The 22,910-nt window shown below is 38.0% G+C and overlaps 1 protein-coding gene across 4 annotated transcripts in view; it reads left to right on the forward strand.

Moving 5' to 3' along the window:
- The first annotated feature begins 313 nt into the window (after nt 1–313).
- The window catches only part of PUM2 (pumilio RNA binding family member 2), a 65,389-nt gene continuing 42,792 nt past the window's right edge, over nt 314–22,910 (forward strand). For 2 of the 4 annotated variants that reach the window (XM_088519629.1, XM_088519630.1), the window contains exons 1-2: nt 5,810–6,158; nt 22,414–22,482. In XM_088519629.1, the coding sequence (XP_088375755.1) occupies nt 5,823–6,158; nt 22,414–22,482 (405 nt within the window). In that variant the 5' untranslated portion in view covers nt 5,810–5,822. Of the gene's footprint in view, nt 406–567; nt 674–5,809; nt 6,159–22,413; nt 22,483–22,910 lie in introns of those variants that run through there. The other 2 variants (XM_088519632.1, XM_088519631.1) reach the window with 2 other exon arrangements.

The following is a 22,910-nucleotide window of genomic DNA, read 5'->3' on the forward strand; positions in this document are numbered from 1 at the left end:
TCCCGCCCTCAGGGCCCCTGCCCGCACACACAGCCCGGCGCGCGCGGCGGGCAGCGCGGCGCAGGCGCGGCCGCGCCGCCAGGGCCCGGGGCCGCCTCCTTCCCTCCGTCCGTCCCTCCGCGCCTCCCGCTCGCTGGGCGCGCACGCGCGGCGGGGCCGGGGCGAGCGGCGGCGGCGGCGGCAGCGGCGGCGGGGGGAGCTTTGCGGCGCTCTCGCTCGCCCTCTCCCTCCTCTCCCTCCTCGCGGGCGCGCGCCGGGCTCGCCCTCCCGCCATGTTGTTGTGAGCCGCTGGCGGCCGCGGGGGGGAGGGGAGGCGGCGCGGCGCGCGGCGGCGGCGGCGGGGGGCGGCCGGGCCGGCAGCGCTGTCCCGGGGCCCGCTCCGGCTCCATCGCCGCCAGACAGACCGTGAGTACCGGCGGGGGGCCGCGGCGGCGCGGGGCTAGGCCGCGGGCGGGCGGAGCGGGCGGGCCGCCTCCCCCTTTCTCCAGCCCCCTTTTGTCTGCGGGCTCGGCTGCGCGCCGAGGGAGGGGAGAGGGAAGGAGGGAGGCGGAGGCGGGCCGGGAGGGGGGCCATGTTGTGGCAGGTCACCGGGCGGCGCGGGGCCTGCTCCGCGGCGCCCGCCCGCGCCTCGCCGCCTTTGTGTCCTCCCGGCTCGCCGGGGAGCGGCGCCGAGGTGCGGCGGGGGGCGGCGCCGCGGAGGGGGCGTCTTTGTGCGCGGCCACGGGGGGACTCGGGGAGCGCTGGGCGCCCCGGGGCGCCGCGGGGGGCGGTGAGGAGCCCCCCTCCTCCCCCCGTTAATTTCCTCCCCTTTGATTCCCTGATTTCCATCGGGAAGGGGCCTCGGGAGAGCCGGGGGTGGAGGGGAGCCGCTTCCTGCAGCGGGGGGCGGTGGGGATCGGGGTGGGGGGGCTGCAGCCGTCGGCGCTGGAGGAGGCGGCGGGGGGCGCCGAGGCCGCGTTGGGCACGAGGGGCTCTGGTCGAGAGGTGACCGAAAGCGGGGGGACCTCGTGTGTGTTTATCTTATTTCATTTGTGTTCTATTTTATTTTAAGGCTCGAGGGTGGGACGGGGAGGCCCGGCGCCTTTCCGAGGGCTGGCAGCGCACAATGAAGTGCTGGGGTTGAATTTCCCCCCCAACGGCGCCTGCCCGGACAAAGATAACAGAAAAGCTAGCTCGGTGTTTATAAGTGTGTGATCCCTGCAGGGCAGGTGGTGCCGTTCTTAACTTTTTAATCTCCTTGATAGACATTTTGCAGTTTCTTCTTTGTTTTGGGCTTTGTTCTGTGTATTTCATAACCCCAGAGCCTTGATTTCTTGAAAGAAAGCGACGTGCTCGGGACACTTTCTGTGTTCTTGTGGCTCGGCGTTCGAAGCAAGATGGCTTAACCCCGAAGCACGTAGCGTGTTTTGTCCGTGATGCGATAAGGAAGGTTTTATCAGCTGACTTTGGGATGCTGCTTCCGACGAAGCCGCACATAGGCTATGTAGGTCAGAGCCACTGAGCTTCAGGAAAACTTCTTATACTGCCTAATTGTTTGTTATTTGTATGCCACATTAGGAAAATATTTTCAGATTTTTAGTTTCGCTTTTATTGTTGGTCTTTGTTGCCTCTCCGCTGGAAGGTCAGTTTTTTTTAGTTACTATGAGTTGAGGGTATAGATCTTGGGCTATATGCAATACGAATGCATTTGAAATATAATTACTCCTCCATGTTACCATTTTTACACAAAAGACCTACTATTTTGAAGCCTTTGTTATATTTAGCCATGTCTAGGTTTAAAAGCAAATGTTGCCAGTAGTTGCAGTTTTGTTGAGAGGCTGAGGGAATGATTTCATACCCTTCTTTGGTCTGCAGCTCCATTTGTGCTGGTGCGAGTATAAATATGTTGGGTAGGTGAGAAAAGCAAACTAGAATAAATAGGAGGATGATAATTCTGTGATGGTGTAGTCTGGGTTGTGTGCATGTGTAGCAGCAACACTAAATCACCTGACAGTTGTCTGAATTGTTTAGAAAGTTGAAAAGTTGGAATTTGCCCTTATGGAACTGTTGGCAAGTTAATGTGAGAAACCAAATGATTATGTAGATTTTTTGCAGTTATGTGGATATTGCATATAGAAAAGTATTTGAATATTATTTTTCTGCATTAATAGAGACTTTTTTCTACAATATTGTTGTATAGCATTTTATTTTTTTCCACATATGTTAGGGATATTGGTGCAATGATGAGAATTATAATTACTGAAAAGCAAGAAACAATATATTTTTCAGTTAATTATGGAAGAGGTGGTTGGCAGAAAATTTTGGGCTTCCCTATCTTTCAAACAATAAGTCAGATTATGTTGCATTGTGTATAGAAAACCTAATGGCATAGAAGTGTTGTGTGGGTCTTCATGATTTGCTGTTTGGAGAGTATCTTTGCACTGTTTTCATTGGGCTATACATTATGGATGCTTGGTGCAAATAAGTTAACAGATCATCAGCTTATTGAATACTATGTGCTAGATTTGATATTTTTATTTTTTTAACAACTTCTTGCAGATTATTTTTAGATCTTTTTATTCTTGATTTAATGATTTCTGTGTGTGTTTTGAATAATTTGCATGTTTATAGTTTTTAGAAAAACTTTCTTGATAATTTCATCCTTTTTGTTTGTATAGTGTTTCTAACCTCCCCCTCACCAAATTATTAGATCAAGTTCTTATATACGGAGGCAAGTAATCCAGTAAATGGTTCAACTTTGTGCCTTCATTTTTGTTTTTCTTTTTTTAAATGTGGAGTTATATTTAAAAGTCACTATCTGTTAGAATAAAAAATCTGCCTTGAGTGTTAAATGCTTCATTTGTTGGAGTCTCCTGTGAAGCAAGCTTTAATATATTGTATTCTCTTAAAACAGCTTCTGTTAGATATACTACAGAGGAAACTGCATAAAGCTGTAGAGTAGGCATGCTTTGTAATTACTGTTATGTGTAGAGGAATGTGAAAGCTATCAATCATCTTTCTGTTCAATACATTTATTTTAAAATGCTTACCTCATCTAATGTGAATTTTCCCTACCCATAACATAGCTGTTGTCTTGATTCTTCCACACAATGAGACCGTTCCAGTATTGTCACAAAGCCAGTGCCCAGGCTCTTGTCACAGAAATGGGACAAGAAGTCTTTCGCTTAAAAGCTTATTTTCTCCTCCTGTAACAACAAATGCCACTTGTGAAGTGCTTCTGAGAATGAAGTCTGAGGCATTTTACAGTCATGGAGTAGAAAATAGTTTTGAGTAACATTAGATCATTTAAATAGGCTCAATTTAACTACTTTTTCAAGAAAGCTGTATAAAATGTGTTTTGTAATGATGGTTTTGTGCTTCTGAAACTTTATAGCAAGATTTAGTTCAACTCCCCTCAGAATACCTTCTGTGGCCTTTAGAAGAGCGGGCAAAAACTTTTCAAGCTTGTATGTAAAATATTTAGTTTATAAATCAAAACCTGTGAAATATCTTTATTATATCGATGTCTAAATATCTATGTCATCTGTGAAATATCTTTAAAGAGTGTACTTTGGTTAACTCGTTCTCACACACACATCCCCTTCGCCCTGCCCCAACCATGGCTATTTGAGAACCATTATGTATGTAGAGAAGGAACATATTTGCAGAACTTATGAGCAATCATCTTAAGATCTGAAAGAAAAATGTAAAGCTAAAATGTAGCAGGAGTGTACTAATCTGTATTTGAAATTTTTGTTAGTACACACCAATTCCAATGGTTAAACCCCAGGTTAAAATTTGGAATGGCAATATGATCCTCTATCCTTTACAGGCTGTAGTAATATCATATGTGCAGCTTTTTTTACAGATTTTTTTTTTTAACAATGTATATATCTGCATACTGGCACAATTAATCTGATGTACCTTTTCTAAGTTTCAGTAATTATTTTTCACTAGTAGTCATAATTCTCAGATAGGTTGCCTTCTGCTTCATCAGTACTACTGAGGTGTTGGCAAAACTCTTGATTACAGGCAACAGCTCTGATTGTGTTTCTCTCCACTATACAGAAAGCTCTGTGCTCTCCATATGTAAATGTAATGGAGAAATAAAAGTTGCCCGAGATCTCTGTGCTTTGAGTTCATCCATCCACTGTACTTTAGGGAAGAATTTTAATACTGATGTATTGTACTAATTGTATATGTTTTTCTGCTTTATTATGCAGTTGTTCTAAGATTTTACATGACGTCTGTTTGCAAATCTTTTTAAATGAGAAATTAATTTGCACAACTGGATTGGTGTAGTTAGTTCCAGGAGTCTTTAAATGTGCGTACTTTATTGTTTAAATATAAAGGCAGGCTTAGTGGAGGTGACTTTCTGTAGCTCATGTTAAAAGAATCTTAGTGTTTTGATTGATAATTTTTAAGCAGGTTCCTGTTAATCTCCATTGCTACGTTTTGTTTAAAGATTGATTCTGCGACTGTCATGTAGTCTAAAGCAGTAGTAAATCTAGTATATTAGGACCATAAGGCATATATCCCATAACAATACAAATTAAACAAATAGCTTTAGATTTTACATATGACTCACAAAATTAAGATTGTTCTGGATTGTGAGAAAGAGTCCTCCTGCCTCATTCGATGCTCACGTACCTTCCCCCCTGTTGATTGAGCATGGGGTCATTCGGGCTAGATGTGAAGTGTGTGTGTGTTAAGGAACAGAGGACTGTAGCTTCCTTTTCTCTACCTTTTCAGATCTAAACATTTTGTTCTGGTTAAATATCTCTGCATATATTAGTTTTTATTGTTTAGATTTAGTTTTCTTGTTTAGCATGAAAAGTGAAGACATGTCTTGAAGTTGAAAATTAAAGTATCTCTGGTGTTCTTTTTTCCCCTGAAAATGATTCATAAATATTGTAGAGGATATTAAAGGGGTTATATTTGCAGTCCTCATATCTCAAATGTTCCCTGAGGCCATATGTTGGCAGTATGTTAGTTATGGTAGATGAGAATACTGTAGAGAACATTCAGCGTGTGTATAAGTATTCAGGAGTAGGTATTTTAGGTTTTTTTTTTTTTTTTTTTTTTTTTTTCCTACAAGGAAGTCGTCAGTATTGGAGAGAGTGGTGTGTGGTGCTTTTCTTTTTTTTTCTTCTTCTCCTCCTTCCTCTGGCCATTTATACTTGTTTCAAGCCAGGAGTTAAACGCTCAAAAATGAGTTGGCAAACTTCGTTTTAATCTAAGCATGAAATCTTTGTTTCTTGAAAACCCTCAAACTCACTGTCATGTGGGTTAGAGATGTTTAATGTCAACTGCTTTGTTGGAATCTTGTGTATCTTAATAGCTTGGAAAGGAAAACTGGAGTTATTCATGTAAGAATGAGTTCAAATACAGAAGCAAATTCTCCATGGTATTTTATTTTGTAGCTTACATATGTACAGAATCAGATATAGCAGTATGACAGTATTTGACAGATGTTTTTATGCATCATGCTGAGTAATAATGAAAAAGAAACCACTGCCATTATGATCTGAAATCATATTTTTACTGAGTTTAGCTAGAAAATATGCAGGGAAGCATTCATAATATATGGAACTACACCATATAAATATGTTGCTGTGTAAAGCTCTGGTGATTTATATGCTTCTCTAGAGGGTTAGTTTGATAACAGTATTTAAAATTTAAATAAACATTTTAGCAATGAATATAGTTCTTACATAGCTCGGATTTTTTTGTTTTGTTTTTATTTATTTTTGAAACCCTTATTATGAGAACTGCCTTCTTAAAGATATGTAGGAAAGCTTTTTATGTTATCAAGAATTTTTCCTTTTAGGTTTCTGCGTGGAATGAGCATTCCATGTGTCCTAGGCATGAACGAAGTGGCATGGCAGGAGACCAGAGGAATGATGCATGCGAACATTGGTCAGGAAGCCAGTGGGGTTGGAGTGGGGGTTGCCCCAGTTGGTGCAACATCAGGGCCCAATTCAGGTGGAAACAATCCTCACAGCATCCCTGCAGCTGCAGTGTCAGGTGCTTCCAGTGTCCAGGTATCCCTGAGTGGACGTTCCCAGGATGATGCCACAGTTGGATATTTCTTCCAGAGGCAGGCTGGTGAGCAGCTGAGTGGCTACTCCAGCAAACACCGCTGGCCCACAGGAGATAGCATTCATGTAGATCATTCGGTAGGTAGCTTGTTTGTTTTTCACTGAAACAATTCTTACATTTTCTTGAGTCTACGTCTTTCAGAAAGATATGTCTGAGTTACTCTTTCAGAGCCTCTGATCCACAATCTAAGCATTCAGCTAAGTTGGATAAAGCAGTTGTAAATTAAACTGCGTACCATAATTTATTATGTTTTAAACTTAATGGTTTTTATAAGCATTTCATATTTCTGGAAGGTACCTCGTTTTTGTTGGAATACCGTCAAATTATTATGTTTGAATTTATCCAGTCAACTGTTTTAATTTGGAAAAGGGCTAGCTTCTGGTAGACTTCTTGAGGAATTAAGTGAATTTTGCACACAATCTTACTAGTTACACTTCCAGGTAAAAGGTTTGTGTTAGACAGAAGTAGTATAGTCTAGCGTAGATCAAAACTTAACTTGCTGCTTTTGTAGATTCCTACCTAGAAAAATTCCGGTTCTGTGGTTTTACCCCCAAAACCTTTAATTGGGACAGTTTGCTATTTTTATTTTAAAAAAATGAATTTTTGAAAATAATGTTTTTCCCAGGAGTTTTGTGATGTGGCATACTTAGATTCATCATGAGCTCTTCTACCAAGCACAAGGAGTTACAGATGTTTCAAAAATGTAGTTAGTGGAGAAGCAAATGTGAATAAAGGTCATCTGGCTAATCTTAAAAGCAGGAAAACCTATTGACTGTTGTTTTGATTTATTTATTTTTATTTCTTTGGGCTTTTTTTTATGTTCTACCCTTTCTTCTTCCTGCTCTGTTGAACTACAGGAAAAAAAATCTTTTTCTTTATGTGCTGCTTACTACTACATCATGTTTATTCTGTAATATAGTTCTGTAAATGCTATTTTTTTTGCAATATTCTCCTTGTCCACTTGGGCACACACTTCATGGGTATTTGAAAATGCCTTTTTTTTTTTTTTCTGTGGACATTCAGTCTGTAAAACACAGGCAACTAGATGCTTATGTGCTGATTTTCCATTACAATTTCACAAGACTCATAAATTGTGTATATAAAATTATTCACAGACAAGTAACTGATGAGTAACAGTTGCATCTCTCTTCTGCCACCTGCTTTCCATCTCCAGTGGGAGTCAGTCACATCTTAATCAGTAGTCTTGTTTATATCCTTCAAAATATTTCTGCTTTTCTCCAGCAGGTAAATGTTATGAACCTAATATGTTTTTTATAGTAGCTTGAGTGGGGGATGGAGCAACCTTATTTTTTTTGGATATATTTATTATGTTTTTTAAGACTCAAGGAAGGAGGAACTTGCTTTATTTTGCTGGTCGCTCTCAAATGCAGTGTAATCAATATACTTTTATGTTCTTCATTTTTCACTGCTCTCCTGTTCTTCATTAGCTACTTCTACTAGCATTAGCTAATTCTGTTGAACTAATAGAATTTAAGTGTACATCAAGAGACTTCTTTTTCTGTTCTGTGATTTGAATGATCTCTGTGGGGTATTATTTCAGAGAATTTTGTTAAGGCGGAAATTATTTTATCCTTTTTTTAAAGCAAAGACATTTCTTGAATTAGTATCAGGTTGAGGGACATTCACACAGCTATTTTTTTCAGTCTGTAGAAGGAAATAAAGTAACTACCATTCTCTAGTCATTGAATAGCTGGTCTCTGTATAGATGTCATATGTATAAAAGGTAGAATATTTTGATGCATTTAGAGAGAGATTACAAAAAGTACCTAAGCATATCTGAAACCTGTGAGTTTGTGATACATTTTTAGTATGTCATAGCAAAATATGTGACAATGCCAAAACAACAAACAGTTTAGATTTAAAAAAAAAAAAAAAAAAAAGCAGGATTAAAGTATTTCTTAGAACAGTGGAACTTTAGTTCCACTCATTCCAGTAGGTCTTTTAAATTCTATAGAAAGTAAAATGCAAAATGGAAAATTACAAGATTCTTCAAACAAAAATAATCACATATACTTTTTTTTTTTCAATGTGTTAGAGCTGCTAGGAAAGTTGCGTAGTTGGCTCTAAATCAGACTAAAAAGCTGGCAAATAAACTTGATTCACTCAAGAAACGAAATCCTCAGAAGACAAGGGAAAAGCGTACTATTGGTCTTCTGAAATCTAATTGCAATATCTTTGAAAAAAAAACAACAGCAAAACATGTCTTAAGCATAAGATAAGACAACATCTTTAGTAAATGATATTTTATTTAGTAGGATATTTAATTTTTGCTGTGATTTAGGGACTGAAGAAATGTTTTCCTTCATCAGCGGTCCTTATAAGGGCTCGTTGGTAAATGAACTGTGGAATCATCAGTTAAGTGTCAATAGTTGGAAAGCAATTCATATTTATAAATTGTGGCATTAAAGGCCAGTCTAGCATCAGGATTATCCTAGTGAATTATTCTACAGTACCATGATAGTGCTGATGCCTAATGTATGCTGACCTAGAAACAGTGAAGATGCAGTGGATTCAGATACCACTGATATTTAAGGGAAGAGAAAGGAACTTCAAAGACACAACATTTGAATGGAATTCTAATCAATGGAGATGGAAAAGTCCTTCTGATAAATGCATGCTTGTGTGACTTGTTGGTGTCTAAATTTAACTAGCCACTCTAACACAAAACTAACATTGTTTATGGCTTACAGAATATACAAGGGTAACAGCCGCAGTCATAGAAATATATGTGGTGTTGTTAATGTTTATGTTCTGTGATCTAAGGTAGCTTCAGATACAGCAGCAGAAAATTACAGTGTTAGACAAGTTACTTGCATGGCAAAATTTTGTTTGAAAAGAATTGCCTTTGCTTCTACAGAATAACAGGTAGTAAGGGAGGTGCAGAGCATAGAGAAACATTAATTTGCATGGGAAACACTGTCCAAAAATATTTGGATGTTGAATTAACCGAAAGGTAACATGTATGAAACTGGTAAAAAGATTATGCCCACACATATTCATGATACAAAGATGTCAAAGCCCAAGTTAGACTCTGAGTCAAGAAACCTCCGTTGTCACCCAGGATATTAAAGCAGCAGGCAATCCTGTTTCTTAATCTAGAATTAACCATCTCAAGGCCTTGTCCATCTTCCTTTTAAATAGTTAATATTGGAAACAGCTATGAAGAATACTGGACTAAGTAGAAAAAGTCACTCTTGGGTTTGACTTTTCCCTCTGCCCCACCTCACTGTCTCACGACCGCAAATACTATAGTCTGTGGTGGCACAGCAGTCTGCGGAAGACAACCATCCACTGTGGCATCACCCTCACATTGACGTCCTCATGTAGCTGTAGATGAGTTGGGGATCTTTTCATCATTATTTTGGTCAATTCTGTGTGAAGAAGCACATAAAAATTCAGTAAACAGCAGCCAACCTGTATTTTTTGGAGAGGAGATGAGGTTTTGACAAGTTCAAGATAAATATATCTTATTTATATCTCTAATCTTATATCTATTATCTGAGGTTTTACAGTACGTAAAAATGCTCTTAGCATATGCTGTCGGAGCTACAGCGGTTTGATGTTGCACCTGGTATTTGCCTTGTTCTCTTTCCTGACTTCTGCCTTCTATCGGAGTAAAGGGGTTTTAGCAGTTCAACACTTCAATGTATTGGTTTTGAATTTGAGTGAAAATGTTCATTGCTTCTGCTCTGTGCCCTCCTCCAATAGAGGAAAAGGAGAAGAACTGCAATTGAAATTATTCAAGTCCTGCACATAAGTCTGCCAGAGCTTCTTTGTCAAGCAAGAAGCAAGAATTGACAAACTTGAGCAGAAGAATGCCAGAAAAATGCTGCATTTTTGGCAGCCTTTTGACAATTTCTTAAGGGTAGTGGTGGTATAAATGAAATAATATAATTGTACAGAGCTTCAGTTAAGCTTCAATTGCTGTAACTCATCTATTTAAGAATTTACAAACTTCTGGAGAAGTTTTACAAATAGCTCCAGAAACAAAAGTCTTTGCGGGAATGGAGAGGACAAAATAAAGAGTCTTCCTGTGTTTGAAGAACTCTTCTGCATTTCTGTGGTGTGGAGAAGAAACTCTGTATCAGTTTTTTGCAAGTACTCAGCATGACTCCCATGAGAATCTATTAAAATTGATTTAGCTACAAGAAAATTCATGGATTTTATTAAACTAATAAAATCTGCAAATGTTTGATGTTTTTGCCTCCAGGATAAAATGGACAATTTCTAGTTTGTCTTGCTTTTAAACAATAAAGTTGTTTTAGTTTGACATTGTTCAAATAAGATGTGCTAATATATTGGTGAATTGAATTTGGGAAGTAATTTTCCCATATGAGACCTCATCGTCATGTAGCCATTCCTTGGAACAATGAACACAAGCTCATCGTTCAAGATGGGAACAACATAATCTGTTTCCTGACCTTACAGTGGGAGTTGCGTTTCAATCATTAGTTTTTCCTTTAATAGATTCCACTTTAAATCATCACTAGAAATCTAAGCAAGCTTGTAGTCCTTGTCTTGTGGGTTGTTTTTATCATCTTTCAACCTGCATCTACTTGAAACAATTTTGAAAACTTAAATTGTGAAATGCATCTATTTTACAGATTTTTATTTTCAAAATAACTTTCTTAAATGAATATTTTCAGATTTTAAGCCATACTAGATCACAAAACGCATCAAAACTTTTTATTAGTAGTATATTAAACCTCAAATTCTGAGTAAATTCGGGTAAAAAGCTCATTTATGATTTCCTCTCCTTGTAAATTTAATATCAGGTTGAAACTCTCCTGGAGATCATTTATTTCTGAGTTAGTAGTCACCAGGTTCTAAAATAGCTGTTGCAAGTGTTGTTTTTTAAGTTTGTAGTTTTAATTCACCATTTTCTTCATTTCATTACATTAGCACTTAGCTCTACTTGAGTAGAAAACTGGATTATGAATTTATACCTCAAACAGTTTTTCAATTTTGCAAGTAAATAAAACGTTTCAAACTTCACTAACTAGGAAAAGAAGTACTAGTCTGTGTGGGTATTTCTTTTAGATTGGGGGGAGGTGAAAAGGGTGTTTGATTCATGGTTTGGGATATGTTGTATGCCCTTTCATAACTTGTGTTGTAAGCTTTTGGTGAGATGTTTCATTTTTCATTGTGGTGCTGCTGTATAAGTGTGCAACAAGGGACTTGTTTTAGTGGATTTTAAGGTGGTGGCTTTCTGTGTATAAATGGCATGTGCTGCAAGCTGCCTACTTAAGGTGCTGCCTTACCCAGCTGTTTGTGGCTGCCCAGCTCCTAGGAGAGGAGGCATTCGACTGGGAACGCTGATAGCTGGAAAGAAGCAATTGCTGTTTGTCTTTCCTCTCTTTGATTTGGAATCTATATGGCATACTGCAAGGCATACCTTTTTCATATATTTTGGAAGAAGGCAAACGTTGAGAATTCATCTGTGATAGCTTTCAAATCAAACCCCTAGCCAGAGGGAGGAAAATTAGTGTTGTATTTTGCAAGCATTTGGGTTTTTTTAGCAATTTCAATCACATAGTGCATGGGATAGACATTGTGTGCTAACTGCTGTCAGGACAAGGGAAGTAATTGGCAGCTGCATTTCTGGCTTGCACGAACAAGTCTTATACCCGTGTAATTTCTGTTCTTCAAACCCTGTTTCTCCTTAATCACCCTTCGCAATCGTGTTGATGTTTTCAATGTATCTACGTGCTTGGTGCCCTTTTTGCCACCGTTTCAAACCTCAGCTGATTGTTTTGGCTCCTGAGATACTTGGCCAGTTGCACACAGGTTGCAGACTGCCTCAGATGCTATCAGCTTGCTAACTGCTACCTCCTTTCTTCGGATTAAGGTATTAATTGTCTCTGTTAAGCTATTTAGCAGCTAGTGCTGCTTTTGCAGGTTGCCTTTGGTTTCTTAAGATTTCTTTTGGTTTCTTCTTATTCACTTAGTCTTAAAAGTTTGTTCTGCCCTGCTGCCCCCAAATACCTGGCTGTGGTGCACTGCTGAGTGTCTTAATGCTACTTTATTTTATTTTATTTTTTACCAGTTTGGTTACTCATTGTTGTGTGCACCTTTGTCATTTGTCTTGCACTTAGCCTGAGCGCTCTTTGAAGCAGAGTCCTTTATGCTTTAGTAGCTCAGTAATTCGCATAGTGGCCTCTGATTTGATATTGCAGCAAGCGAAATGGCACGCAGTCAGCTCCTATGTTTGATTTACCTAAGACAAATAATCCATTGTACCTGTGCAGCAACAGCTCAGTGCAGAATCAGTAAATGCCAGTGAAAAAATTATTGATACTAGCGTAAATCTAATAAAGCTGCTTCTAGAGATAACGTGAGCTGGAAGCAGCCTGCCCGTGCTCGTGCATGCCGGAGCCTGGCACAGCGGGGACCACAGAGGTGAGCTGGCTGCTCACTTGGCCACTCATGGTTTCTTTGCGTTTATTCCCCTATGCCACAGGTTTTAGGAGGGCTTGCGACTAAGGCCTCATTCCAAACCAGATTACTATGGGGTTTTTTCCAAAAGCCATGGAGCTTTTGGCGTTCTAGGAGAATTTTGCATGGATACCCAAGAAAAGGTGGTGAGTGACAGTTAGCTCTGGAAAAACTCTCAGCGTGTAGGTATTAACATTCAGGTATTTGAACTTACACTTTTTTTTATTATTTTCTTGCATTCTGTTGTTCAAAATATCAACTAAAAATGTTAAATTTGGGTCAGTATTATTTTGCATAATCTGTGTTTTTGCCTATGGATGTAGAATATAGTTTTTTGTTCTTTAGCATAACTAAAAATAGCATTTAGGAAATTTATGATACTGCTTCATTATATGGGTAAACTGCATTTAGATTTCTGAACTATACTGTTTGGTACAGTTTATGCTAAAGACAGCTTGACCTTATATCTTAAACATGAAGATAATGAGCTTTGAGGAAGTTTCTTTCATTTTAGTTAAGACAATGTAGAGCAAAGATAAGAGCAAAGAAAAGTAGATGAGTATGTGAAGGGAAGCAGGGAGTGCATAATAAGTTAAATGGATTGAGGGAATATTTTATTTCAGAGGAAAATGAGTAGCTTGGAGTTTGGGCTTCAAGTCAGAATTTACACACAATCACCTTCTTTCATTTATTATATGGCATTTCAAACATTGGTATCCTCGTCCACAGTTACTGCATTTACTTAACCAAAGTTCTGCAATTTATATATACTGATAGCTGCCTCTTAAATTTTTTGGCTTGCTCAGTGAAAAGTTAGAGAATTTGGCTTCAAACCCATTGTTGCTAGATATATTATTAACATCACTCATTGAACTCATTTTCGTTACATACCTTTAATTACTTTCATTTGAATTGTAAATAGCCTACTTTTATTTCAGTAGGTTAATTGTCACCAGTCTTATTTTTAGACCATAATATTTTCTAAATTCTTTCAAAGGACTCTACTGGTCAACGTTTAATGAGATATTAATGTCTAAGACTAAACTGCTGCTCCTAATGAATTAGGAATGAGACTTACTGAATTAGAAGTAGTCTTTGTGGTGTTTTTTGCTGGTCGATTTTTCAGCTTTTAGGCAATTGTAGAAATGCGTGGCTAGTTTAAACAAGCACATTGTCCAAAGAGTGCATCCTTAGACAGCTGAAATTGTTGATAACAGCAATTACTTTAAGTGTCCATTCCCCTGTTGCAGGCAGATAAAGTGGCAAACACTCTTCTGCACGGGAGTAGTTCTTGAACACATTAGGAAGCTGCTTGTTTTGGTGTTCTCTGGCTGTCCTCGAGGATATGCACAGAATGTAAAGACTTGGAAGAGGAATCAAGGTAGATTTGGGGAGGAAGGGAACTCAGCATATATTTCAAATTTCTGTTTTTTCCACTGTCATTTTGTGTTTATCATGGGGAACAGTTGGGTATTCTGTCAACAACTCTCTTTAAAACAACTGCTATTCATGCTTTCATAGTGGAGAGAGGGATCTTAATTTCTGAAACTCTTTTCTGCTAGGCATGAGTGAAATCACCGCTTAAGGACAGGGCAGTTCCATTTCTTCATCTCTGCTTGTAGCAACCACTTTGAGCAGATCAGGCTGTGTTAATGTGCACTGGTTTCTTCTTGCCTTTTGAGAAGACTTTTTATAGCTATTTCAAAAGGGTATAGTGCTGTGAAGGAGATGGTCATGATGCCAGAAGCTACCAAAGAGGAGAAGTGAGAGCTGAACTCAAGTGTTTATATCTAGAATTCTTAAACTGTGTCCTTGAAAAATGTACATTATGGTGAGCCTATCTGCCATAGTAAAGATGATGAGAATAAAAGCTCTGAAAGAATGACAGTGTTTTATGTTCAAAATTGGTGAGGGCAGTGGATAACCTTTCTGATAAATGATATTGGTATAACAGTAACACAAATAACATTTTACTGTATTCTGTAAGTTCTACCAGACTGATTTTGTCATTTCCTCAGCTCTACTTTTAATAGGCTAGATCAAAACAAAAACCCCAATTTTGTTCTTGGTTCTAAATTCTAGTGGTTTATAAACCAGTTATACTTTATGGGATTCTTTATAATCATCTTCTATTTATTTATTTTCTAAATAAAAGTAGTCAATTATTTCAAGCTTGTTTATTTTCCTTTTTTTTCCTAGTTCTTTGGTATTTAAATTATGTTCAGTTTCTGATGGCTAAAGAAAACACATTAGCAAAAAAAAATTTTTTAAGTTGATTATGATGTATAGAGGTAATTTCTGTAGAGTTTAACTTGGTTCTAAGCAGTATGTTTTGATTATTCTTTTACTTTATGAACTGTAGTATTGAATTTTATAAAAGCCTGTTAACTCTAATAGAATGAATTAGACATTCCATTAATTACTGCTGTCTCTGATGGAATAAACTGTTATTAGTTATGTATTCTCCCATGTTAGTATGCGAATATATGGTGTCTTATCACTGAGTTTTCATTCAGAAACGGCAGCTTCTGAGCATTTTATAGTATATTGCCTAGAGAACAGTCTAGTTAATTTTTCAGCTTAATTTTTGAATAATTTGAGCTAATTATGAAGAAACCGTGGCTGATGTCTCAAAATTGTAATGCAGTGGTTTAATGTTGTCTTTCCCTGTAGAAGTTGCTGTTAGTGTTTAAGCTCACTGGCGAATCCAGTGATGGTTAGGAGCAATGGTTGATCTCGTGAGTTCCCTGTAACTGCTCCTATGGCACTGGCAGTAGTTACTGCTTACTGTGCTCTAGAAAGATGATGCTGACTAAATGAGTGAGGAAGATGCAGATCTGTAAAATCAGAAAATTAGTTTTGTCGTGTGTGTGTTTAAATATATTAAGCAATCAGCATCAAAAAATAAACTTGTTTAGGCAGAACTGATTCCTTTTTCTTCAATTTTGTTTCCACACGTCTGAATGTTTTTAATATGTTTGTGCAGTTACAGTGGAGATAAGAGCCTCACCAAACTAGAAGAGGTTATACCTAAACTATTTCACATTGAACATTAAACCCACACATATTTTTGTGTGAAAGACTATTTGCAGTTTGATTTTTCAAGCAGTAAGAGTCCAGTCAGCCCTTTTTTAAGGGGGGGGAAAAACATGTTTTCTTGTAGCTCATTTTAAACGCTAAAACCACACTTTGGCTTTCTTAAATCACATTTGTTTTACAGCTGTAAAAGGTCATCTGAAATGCAAATATCTTCTTAGATGCTTGAAGTGAAAAAAAAATCAGAGAGCAAAATACTTGCTTTCTGATGTGGAAATAAAGTTCTCTGTTTCGTATACTTATTTGATTATTTGTCTTTCTGACATGTATTTGCATGTTGGTTCTTTATAGTCAGAAGTAAGTTCTCTTTAAAGGATTAAAAAGCAGATTAATATGAATTGCTGCTAATATATTTATGTGTAGTGTAATTTTATGTCCATGTATAAATATTATTTTCATTAATTAAAAGTTTTTAAAGTTAATTTCCAGTTTACAAAAGCTTTTTCGACAAGCTTTTGTGGGAGTTCTTTCATAAGTTTTTGAGCAAAATTAATCTTTCTGAACTCTTTCTAGCAGTAGTCTCTCCCCTTTCAGGTTTCCATTTTCCAGAGTTCAGTGACATCTGTCATTCCTGACTTGCTGTTCTGTGCTTTCTTTACACGCTCTTTTGAATGCATAATTGCTAACATGGTAAAAAGATTTGGTTGAGAAACCTGCTAAGTTATTTAGTATAAATTGTATGCCTACTTATGTTGGAATGTGTCTCTGCAGCTGCTCGAATGGAGCAAACAGTGTAGTTATTATAAATAGCTATAAAATCTGGTTTCAGTACAGACGGTTTATTATTAATTTATGTGTGAGGCTGTAGCTCTGCCCACGTTTCACTGTAGGGATTAAAATACCAAGCTTGGAGACACCTGACAGGAGCTTTGAAAAACTTGTCCTAAACAGTTTTGCCATTCTTGGAGCAGAGCTTGAGCTTGTTGGGTGGGAAAGCAGGCCTGAAAGCCTGTGTAAGGAAGAGATAAGTTTGTTGTATGATAAGAGTATACGTTTGTGGGAAATGATACAATTAAGCTTTTCTTAGCGTGTATTCCTTTCACAGGCAGGAATGGAAGCAAGATTGCTCAGCCTTACTAGGCCTCAAGAGTAATCGCCTGACTGCAATAGGTAACATGATGCGTTTCATTTCCTCCACTTCTCTTCATAGGGGCTGGTATCCTGCTATACTTGCTCTGTAAGGTCTAATAGGAGAGGCCTTTGCGAGTAGATATGTAATTTCCAACCCCGGCCAGTGAGGTGTTATTCAGCATAATAAAATACATACGTGTGTGTCTGTATATATATTTTTTTCTGCTTAAAGAATCTAAAAAATTCATTACTTCAGGATGCATGCTCTCAGATTACTGAAGTACTTATTCAAAACACTGGAATATACACAAATCTGAATAAATTGTTTTATGTTGAGTTACAGCGTCAGCTTTTATCACCCCTCACCTTTGTGACCTACTTCTTTCAGCAGGTTGGCCAGCGCTTTTGCTGAGTGTTTGTCTCTTGTCACATGCTACCAAAGTGCTACTTTGAAGTCCATTAGTTTCCTCTTCATATTGCTGCATGAAACTGCAGAGACAGTTCACGAGGAAATCAAGTGTGAGCGGGTTAAACACACTGAATTTGCTCTTGTTAGAGTATTTAGATGCATCACATGTAGTACAAAAGTGCAACCCCAGACCTGAGAGTTGTAGTTTAGCAACTTTAACCATAGGGATCAGTGAATTGCTTATTGGGGTGTCAAAAGTTTGAATTATTTTACAATATTAATTCTTAACTTGTAGAAAATTGCTAAATACCTAATGGGAAGACACACTTCTGAGATTTCAACTATAGAAATGTGTATTGAACTAAAGATTCTTTGCAGGAGTGTTCTGTCAGAAATGCCTGATGTCGTGTTTGTTCAGACTGTTCCTTAAAGTGGCTTTGTAGCTCATTTTGAGTAGCAAAGTTAGCAGTTAAGTTTCTTTTCTTTTGCTCAAAAAGTGCTGTCTATTCGCAGAAGGCAGCCTGCTCTCTGTGCTCAGAATTACTCAGAAGCAGCAACTTTTATTAGGCTGTTATAGGGTAGAAAGTTAGATTTTTGAAGACTTGACTTCTGAAAGAGATATGAAAAGATTCACTGAGCTAAAGGTGATTTTAGTCAGGCCAGTGTATTGTTTTGTTCAAAATGTTGCACAAAATACTTAGTGTTTTTTGTCTAATTTATATGCAAAAATAGTTATGGTTATAGTAGTTGCCGGTTCAGCTGCTGAACAGCTTTTTATTACTAGGAGTCACTATCAACTGCTCATTAAATCAGAAAAAAAGAAATTTTAGGAAATTTGGCAAAATACTCTGGAGTAGCAATCTCCCTATTCAACCCAGAACTGTAACATTTGCTAATAGAAGATTTTTGATTTGCATTTTACACTTGCTGTATAATTTTTTTCTCTATATGCTGTTTTGTTATAAATCTCTGATAGATCTATGCTTCTAACTTTCTTTTAATTTGTATTAAAATATTTTTCTTTATTCATTTCAAGCTGGCTACCCATCTGAAGTGCTAAATGAGTTTTTTGTATATGTAGTCAAATCTCTGACATGACTATATAATATTTAGTATTTAATGGAGGGCTGGCAGGATTACTGTGTTGCACTTAAATATAACCATTTTTGGACTCTTAAAATCCATTTAACTTGCTAATAATATTACATATCTGCCATAAGTGTATGCCATACATGAGAAAATAAATGCTTCAGAAGAACTATCCTATAGAAAACTAAGTAAAAAAGCTTATTTGAATAAAGTCATTCAGCGCAATTCAGAAGCAAGCCTCAAGCATTTGAAGGGAGCCCAGCAGCCTCCCCTGGTTTCAGCTGCAGTATCGTGGGCGCTGGGTGAGAACCGGGAGTTTTGCTTTGAGTTTTTGTCTTCCTTCAACGTCAAACTGCGTCATTTCTCCCTTCCCGGCACCCGAACAGTCTCTGCCAGAGCACTTTGGCTGTTCACCTGGGAGGGGAGAGGTGGCGTTTGGCATTTCCACATGTAGAAAATGTCTTTCTTACTGTCTGGTCACTTGGTTTGCCCACTCCTGATGTAGAAAAGTCATCATATCTTGTTCTTTCTGTTTTGTTCTCCCCACCCAGTTCTTTCAAAGCAGGGGCTAATTTTTGCTTGCAGGAAAATATTTAGGAGCTGGATTAGAGGAGGATTTGGGGTGCTGGTGAGAACACCTCTCCCTAGGTCTGTTTAGGTGCCTGGATTCCAGAAAAGCAGTATTTCTTGCTGGTAATCGTAGACGCCTCTCGAGCCCACAGTCTGCCTCTTGAATCCTATCCCCAGTCACGTAAGGACGCGGGTTCTCATTAGCAGTTTATCCTTCAGCTGTAGCTGGCGTGGGTGCTCTACCCCTGCTCTGGAGCGGTTCTCACTTACTGTGTTTCCTGTGCCAGGTCTGCGGCCGTGCGGTAGTGACGTGTTCATGATTTCGGTTCTTGATGGGCGTGAAAATCTCAACATGCATAAAAAGGAGGAAAAAAACTTAATGAACCAAAGGTTAAACCTTTTACCCCACATTTACCAAGTTGGTGACAAGGAGAGTGGTAAAACCTGTCAGGAAGAAGGATGTAAGAACCATCCTCTTCACCAGCAGCTAACTGAATTTTCTTACCTCTAGCATGAACTGACTTTATTGCTTGAGTATTGTGGCATTCAGGATTGAGGGGTACGTCTGGTGTCAGTACTGTGAGATTCAGAATAGGAATGAAAAAAAAAAAAACCTCTTAGCAGGTGTTTTGGCAGAGTAAAGGTTTTTGCAGAGACCTTTACGTTTATAAAACTAAGTCTTACACTTCTTGCCATGACCAAAAAAAAAAAAAAAAAAAAAAAAAAGCTAATATATGCTGAATATGCTGATAGGTTCATCAGTTTCTGTGAAAGGAGGAAAAGTTTACATATAGGTGCATAAGCTGTTCCTTTTTTCCCTTTGCAGTACTGGTAATTTTGATTTATAATTTTAATTTCTAGGGAATTGTTGTACTAGATTTTTTTTGGTTTGTACTACTAGTTTTGGTACTGCATAATTTTGTGTAATTGTGCATAATTTTGGAAGCCCTTGGAAGGATTTGATGTGTATTAGAAATTCTGTGAAATTGCCAGCTTCTCTTCATTGGGAATATTTATTAATGTAAACTTCTGAAAATGAGAATTAAAACTAACAACTGATCCCAAAAGCAGTTGGTTGATGAATGGAGAAGAGTGGCCTTCAGAGAGATTTGCAGGCAGAAAAAAATGAGAAGATAAAAATAATCACAACCAGGAAAAACTTATATGAAGCCTTGTAAATATGGAGGAATTAGTTTAATTTAAAAAGCAAAATAAATTCAAGGACTCTTTTTTTTTATTATTATTATCAACATTTCGAAGAAAATATTTCTTATTTCAGGTGCTCAGGAATGAATGAAAGTTCATCTTAACAGTTTCGAATGTTCTGAATTGGTCGAAGTAAACTTTTTTTTCCCTGAGAAACAAACGTGCCTATTAAAATACGTATGAATTAGATGAATATGGGCATTGAATTAGAGAAAAGAAAATCAGAACTTTCTGGTAGCGCTGATTTGAAGAGGAGAGAGGGGTTTGGTTTTGTACGTGGTAGAGTCACTCGGCTGGACTGGTCCTTCTGGGGGTGACCTGCCCTTGCGGAGGGCAGGGTGGTGCTGAGGAATGTGGATGTTTACACATGTCCTGGCTGCTTGGGAAGGCTGTGGTTTGGTTTTTTCGTTTGGTTTTGTTTGTTTGTTTGTTTTTTCAGTCTGTAAACTGCTCTGTGACAGATACAGTGGTGAAACGGCACTGCCTTGTGACTGCTGCTTTTGAGAGTAATGCAGATGAAGACCCCCTTGCTATTGCTAGAGAAATTGCGCTTTAGTGTTTTTCTTTTTTTCCCTGTTTTCCCCTCCTACTAGTAATAGAAAACTACATCTTAAATATCATAATTGTAAGAAAAGCAAAATGAAGGGAGCGAAATAAAAATTCAGTATACTAAAAGTTTATTTACAATTTCAGAAAACTTTTTTTGAGTGACTTCACAGAGCAGGGGGTAATTATGCTCCTACCTTGGTTTCACATTGCTTTTTTCTTTTTTTTTTTCCCTTCTCCCCCAGGGATTTTGAAAAGCGGCTATGCTTTTGCAATTAAATGTAATTTGAAAAATGAACAATTGATATAAGATCTTGTAGCCCTTCATCCCTCCCCCCCCCCCAAAAAAAAAAAGTATAGCACTTTGCCAACTTATACGCGTTTGATTTTTATCAAAAAGTTGTTTGAGTAGCATATAGTTTGGCAAACATTAGTTACAAATTGAGTTTAGGCGTTTTTGTTAGACTAAACCCATTTTTTTTTCCTGAGATAAAAGTGTATTTCACTAATCTTAATCATAACTGAAACTAAAGTGCACGATGAGGTTGGAGGGACTTATAGAATGATAATCAGATCTGTCATCCATCTGTACAGTAAGTTCTGTTACTAGAAATTGTAATTATCTGAGTTCAGAACGCCTTCAAAATTTAAATTTCCTGTTTTTCTTTCCAAAAATTCCTATCCTCCTACAGTTAATTTACCCATATGCATGCACAAAGATCTGATTATCTCTGAGCTAATAAGAAAAGCTTATTTTACATAGATTGCTGATCTTCTGCTCTTTGAAACATGCCTTCAGCATTTTTAAAAATGCATGACAATCTGTTTTTTTCCCTTAATAATAAAATCACTCTAATTGGCTTAAATATTGACATGTCTCGAAAAAAGGTAAATATAGTGGAAAAAAAATCTGTGCGAAACTAAATTTGCTTTATATGTAAGTGAATTGAATTGTTTTAAAATTCCATCTTAACTATTTACCTCTGAGAGAATATTACGCCTTTGAGCTGTGAAATTTTTTCAAAAGTACACTGACACTCAGCATCAAAATGTAAGGGATTTATAGTGATTTAGGGGCAATACTTTTTTGAGAAGAAAAAAGTGTGACTTTAGGAGGGTAATTTGAAGCTTCATGTTTCTTTAAATTTGAAGTGTTATGCTTTTTAGTTGTTGAGTTGTTGCAGCTAAATGTTGAGAGGATAGAGGAGGAACAACTCTAGATTTCTCACTTTTTTTTTTTTGTAAGTTTGTCCATGATCTTGAAAATTCCTTCTAGAAACTATTTCCCTGTGAGAAGACACAACCTCATGTGCTGTGTGTGTGCCCCAAAGGGATATTGTCCCAGTAGCAGGTCTTGCTGTAGTCATCCCTTTTGCCCTTTACAAAAAAGGCACCCGGAGCAGAAGAGCTGTTTTTGGAAGGGAAGATGTGATGCTGCATTCAGTTACTGGTAGCTTTTGTCAGCTCTCTCATGAGCTTTTTACATTTGCTGCTAAGTGTACTCAGTAACATTGTGTGCAAGAGGTCATTGCTTCTCTGATGTACATTGTACACACAAATCTTTAATTTTCCTTGTTTGCATTTGTTGCCAATATAATACTGGCTGTTGTTTCCATGGTGATTGCCCACTCTGATTCATATAGTTACAGTTTTAAAATTTTCTTTGGAATTGTCTTGTGTGTTGCTGTGTTAGCATGGTTCATTCACCCTGGCCACCGGCTGTACCCGTTCATGAAATCCAAGCTCACATTCAGCACAGGTTGGGTAAAAAATTTTGTGTGCTCGGAACTGTTACATAATAGTCTAGAAGATTTTACCAGATTTTTTACTTGCTGAACTTCAGAAAATGTATTTGCCTGTATAACAGATTGCTAATTTTTTTCTTGCAGGTTCGTTCTGTGGATGAGATGAATCATGAGTTTCAAGCTCTTGCCCTAGAATCTCGGGGAATGGGAGAGGTAATTATTTATAGAGTGCAGAGAATCCAGTTGGTTTGGAAAATTTGATACAATTTAAATCATAAGTGATATGACAATTATTTAATAAAGAGCTTTTATTGAGTCCCAATTTGTTTTGTTTTCAGACAACTGAAGGTTTCTGTTCAAGGTGCAGATTAAGTGACTAGCCTGCAGGAGTGCTAGGATGACTTGTGACCCGAGCTCCTGTGGTGGCGATGTCGGGCTTTTCGCAGGGCATTAGATAAAACTTTTTGTTGATTGAATCAGTAACAGTATTTTGACTTCATTTTCTTAAAATAAGTGTATGATTGTGATCTTTAGGGAGCGCATAATTTGTTGATGGAAAGAAAATTCATATTTTAGTTGTTGAACATATCTAAATTGACATGTGTTACTTAAGGTATTCTCATATTGTCTAAAATTTCACA

Source organism: Tinamus guttatus, unplaced genomic scaffold (genome assembly GCF_059628265.1).
Source record: "Tinamus guttatus ecotype Peru unplaced genomic scaffold, ASM5962826v1 Tinamus_guttatus_pri_ptg000065l, whole genome shotgun sequence".
Lineage (NCBI taxonomy): Eukaryota > Metazoa > Chordata > Aves > Tinamiformes > Tinamidae > Tinamus > Tinamus guttatus.